General features: G+C 25.8%; 1 protein-coding gene across 6 annotated transcripts in view; it reads left to right on the top strand.

Moving 5' to 3' along the window:
- hlk (hulk) overlaps nucleotides 1–1,823 on the top strand; it is a 115,475-nt gene extending 113,652 nt beyond the window's left edge. For all 6 annotated transcript variants that reach the window (XM_067046727.1, XM_067046728.1, XM_067046729.1 and 3 more), the window contains one exon: nucleotides 1–1,823. In XM_067046727.1, coding sequence (XP_066902828.1) covers nucleotides 1–175 — 175 coding nt within the window. In that variant the 3' untranslated portion in view covers nucleotides 176–1,823.
- The last annotated feature ends 3,402 nt before the right edge of the window (nucleotides 1,824–5,225 follow it).

Consider the following 5,225-nt stretch of genomic DNA (forward strand, 5'->3'; position numbering starts at 1 on the left):
TGAATTTACCAGTGAGGAGGTCATTTTAGAATGGCTGAAGAAAAACAGATTCAGACAACCTGAACTTAATTTATTTATGTATGCTCTTCTAGCGATAACTTTGGCATTTGTTCTTTACACTGCTTTCTTAATGTACGGTTTTCCACAGATCAGGCATACAACTAGTTCGTCATAGCAGTAAAATATGTGAATTTTGTGTAAATATTCGTTACGTTGTACAAACGTTTACATTAAGCGTTGTAATAAAATTAACTATATGTTATACCATATAGGGACCACAATTTTTTTTTATAAAAACATATATCAAATTTTATGTCATTGTGCTAAGTTAGCAATTAAGTTTGCGGAAAAGCACATTAATTGCAAGTATATAAAACACACAGTCCTGTACAGTTAAACATTTATGAAAATTTGTAAGTGTGTTTATTATTCAGCGTCTGAACTCAATTATTTAAAATAATTAATTGGTTATTAAAATTATTCTTTTTGTTTATTTTAAGTATCAAAAGATTACATTTTAAAGATTATTCCACTGTATTTGTTAACGTTATTATTTATATTTATTTAAAAAAATTTTATATACCATTAGTTTTGTTTTGCTTTAATTATTACAAAACTTTCGATAATGTATCTGTTATTACATATGTTCGACTGTTTTGTAAATTATTGTTATCACATGTAGCCATCGATAATTTTTTTTTTTTGTTTTAGTTAAAGTTACTTTATAATCTTTCACGTCATGCATTGAGATGTGAGACCTGCAAATCAAATAGACCTGAGAAATCTGAGAAAAATATGATTTTTTTTTTTAATTTTAAGACCGATTTAAAGTAGTTTTTATTTTTAGTCTTCTATAGCAATAAATTGAAAACAGTAAATTCAAGATTATTTTTATTTAATTGAATATTTATTCAATCCAATTTAATTTCATGAATCAAATTAATTAATATAAATTTTTAAAAAATGTGTATGTAATTACTAATTACTTCTTATCACATGAATATTTTTTTGAAAATTTAACAGGTATATTTATTATGCCAAACTTTTCCTCTAGTCGTAAAGCACGTCACAACCTTTCGAAATCTCCTAATTGCATTTTTTATTTGATATGATATTCTCAGCGAATCTTGAAGTTCGGTTCATTTCATTGTCTGTTGGTAGTTTTAAGAGCCAAGACATTTCTTTGAAAAATCACTTTAAACTATCAACAGATAATAAAAGCTTTAAATTTCAAGATTTTCTAAAAGCTACTTTTGATAAGAAAGTTAAAAGGTCTTGGAATTAAGGTTATGGTATCTTTATCCTTCTTCCAATATTACCTAATCTGTCACAGAACGCTTTGAGTAGATTTTTTTAATAAATCCTTTATTTCTGTCTTTATAAATCTATTTGAAAATAGTCATAACTAAACTTACTTCAGAAAAAATACAATATAATGGTATCTATATTATCCATAATAAATAAATATTTTGTGGGGTATGAATATGGAGTATTCTAAACTGTTGAATTTGACCACCTTCACATCCGTCAGGAGAAGTTACAAAAACGTTACAAGTAAATCAAATAAAAGTTAACTATCACTGTCAAATGTAACTTTATAAACAAGTAACAAATAATAATGCTTTCAATAATAGCTAGTATCGTGAAAAGGAAATAGATTTTTGCAGATTTAAAGAGCAAAAGTGGAGCTGGATCTCACAGATCACATGTATGTGCTGCAAGATTGAATTTTAATTTTTATAAACATGTACAAGAAAACGATAATTGTTGTTAAATTCTATATAAATTATTTATTAAAGTTTTATGAAATTTTTCTCTCTGTATAGAGGTCATATGATTGTTAATACTCTAAAATAGCCAATACACAATTTTATATATTCTTATAACTGCACAAGTTTTCCCTTTATTTGTTTGTTGTTGTTTTTTTTTTTTCATTATCCCCTCACGTAGTTGAAAATAAATTTTTAAATCGATAATATAATAGAAACGATGCACTATTACGAGCTAATAATATTAATTTTTATAAATTAAATTCTGAATATAAATATTCAAATTTAGTGAGAAAAAAAAAATTATTTTTTGTTACAAAACAGAAAAATTAAATTACAATTTTTTTCTATATCAGAAATTCTTAATATTATTAAAACTAATTTAGTGGAAAATTAATCCAATAATTATAGTTATCGATGAATAATATTAGGATGGATGCAGCCAATAGTAGGCATGTTTAAAAAAAAAATTATTTTAATGATTTTGGTATTACTATGTTATTTTACTCATGGATTTCTTCTCAATACTTGTTCTAGACTATACTTGGTTAACTTCTCTCAGAGCTAAGTTATCTTAGATTTTAAGTTTCTACACCAGTAATAAGGCAGGGGAATGTAGAAGGCTAAATCATGACGAAGCAAATTTTACTTATGGCCTTCTAATAGAATTATCAATCTTAATTATCCAGAATTATTTTCTTGACTTCAATTGTTTTATAAATACACCTAATCCAAAATACAAACTTTAAACGACACTAATGTATAAAAAGTGTTTTATTGGAACGCAAATCTGTCACAATTTGACAAAATATCAAATACTTAAATAACTCATTGTGCTTACTTGTGGAAAAATGAGTTTTTTAAAATTTTTGATAGCCTAATAGTAAGGCAACTTGTTTATGTATAAATTAAAACTTACAATTGTCAAATAGTTCTTATGTTTAGTAAAATGTATCCAAAGCATAATTTTGAAAAAAAGAAAAAGTATGCAAACTTTCCTATAAAATTGTCATAAAACATTAAATGTCAAATTTACCTCCTTATTCTATCAAACTGAATATTAAGTCCACATGAAGATTTTTCTGTTAATGTCTGAAATAACCTATAAAAGCCTGATTGCCGAGATCTTTCTATAAGAAATTCAACCAGTTAACCTTTAAAATTATGTTTTCAAGTGCCTATTACTGGAGTATGGCCTACCACTGATGCATCTACTCTGAAAGTATATTCAAAAGTACAATGATCTCAAGAAAAAAAAATATGATGTTACTTGAAACAAAAGAATTGAACATGTTGCTTAAATTTTTTATATTTATTGAAAAATTGATTTTCACTTATAATTTTTTTAAAAGTAATAACAGTATATGGAGGTTAATCTTATTTTTAACCTGAACCTCTTTTACCAACTGATACTGCATTGAGAAAGTCAACATAACCTGGAGCAGAGACTTAAAGCCATTTAATGCAACTGTGTTATTGAGACTTCTCTATACTGTTCTCCTATTCTATAATTTTCTTCTTGGACTTCTAAACTCCATTTGAATATCATATATTTGCCTTGACAGACATGCCTTTTCCTTCAAGTTTGTTCAAATCATGGTATCTCTTCTTGGTCTCAGTGTTGGAATACGCCAATTGTGCTCCAAAGACAAGAGTAGCTCAACTAAAAACTTAGCAATAGAAATAGGTACATGGAGGTCTAAACCCAGAAATGAATTTTAAGTTTAAAAAAAACAAACCTATTTTATGAGTGAAGATAAAATTTCAAGACTATAGACATTTAATACAATTTTTATTTCTATGATATATTCAGTCCATTACTTTGATTAAATTGTCTTATGACTTAAAGGGGTTTGTAGTGGGATATGATATTACTCCTAAGACATAATAAGTTTGTAATAAGTGAAAGAAACAAAATAATTATAGAGAAATAGACCTTATTGTTTATGTGTATATTCTATTTTACTTACTGACAAAATATTGTTGAATAAAATTACATTGCATTTAAAAACATAAAGGAATGACATTAAAGTTTATTTTGAAAAATATATCATGCAAATTAAATATCTTCATAAATTTTTATGTTTTATAAAGTGAATGGTGGAGATAAATATTCATCAATTATTACTAAACATATATGAATACAATTCCTCTGGAATAATAATAGTGTGTTAATTAAATTTTGTGTATAAAAGAAACAAAATATAAAATTAAACTTATTAAAAAAAGCTGTGTTTACTTTCAAACAAACTAAATTAAGTGTTTTCACTGGATAACTTATGATTTATCTACATTGAGGAATTATAAAGAATCTAAATTAAAAGAATGAATGCAATTGTGAATAGTACATAATATCTGAAATACTTAGTTAAAATTATCACAATACACAAATAGTTTATTAAAATAATGATTTATCTTTAAAAAACAACATTATAATAGTTTTAAAAACTGCCAATAGGTAGCAGCACAAATCAGGAAAGAAAAATAATAGTTCTAGTAAGCGCCACGAGAGGCCAGCACCATCTAGACCAACATCGACGTGAAATTCACCTCGAAAATTTTTAGTTTGTATTAGGATAACAGAAGGTCAAAGGAGCTCAACAAGCAGATCGGACCCACTAGTCTGAACAGTGCTGGTCTCTAGCGGTAGCTCCTATGCACTCCTACTCTCCTAATACAAAACAAAAATTTTCCTGCTGAAATTACTTAAGGAATTGTTATTATTGTCTGGATAGTGCTGGCCTCTTACGGCGTTTATTAAAACTATTATTTTAACCTTTCTTGAGTTGTGCTGCTAACATAATACTTTTTTTAATTTCTTAATCGGACTTAATTCGAAGTACGATCTTTCAACCATATTTATTAATTGGAATGCTTGATTAACATTAACCATATAAAACAGTGAACTTTTAAAATTGACTATTGTCATAAGGGAGGGATATCTGTTTTGATTTTTGAAACTAAAATATTAGATTGAGAACCATTGTGTTTTATTTCTTAATTTTTGACTTTAAGGCAATAGTAGATTTTTAAAATTTATAATATGTGAAGGTTAAATGATGAAAAAAATTAATAAAAATCATTCTAAAAATTTATAGAATAATAAAATCTTGTCATTTAGATTATATAATTATTTGACTGTGATAAAATGATGTAACCTCTCTGTGAGTATATGTTGCATTGTTCTAAAGGAATAAATTTGCAATAATGTTATAATTTAATGCTGATTTACCTATTATATTATAAAATAGTTTTATGAAAAACTGAAGACCATTCACATAAGTTAAGAGTTAGGCTTTTAATGTGTTTTAAATTTAAATTATCTGTTTTATATTAAATTATTAGTCAGTGAAAATTGTACAAATTTGCAATTGTAGTCCTTTATGTGTGTAATTTGTAATTTATTTATTTATCTATTGTAAACAACTTAATTTTGGCTGTTTAATGTGGGATTTA

Source organism: Halyomorpha halys, unplaced genomic scaffold (assembly GCF_000696795.3).
Source record: "Halyomorpha halys isolate HHAL.00 unplaced genomic scaffold, Hhal_1.1 Scaffold164.1, whole genome shotgun sequence".
NCBI lineage: Eukaryota > Metazoa > Arthropoda > Insecta > Hemiptera > Pentatomidae > Halyomorpha > Halyomorpha halys.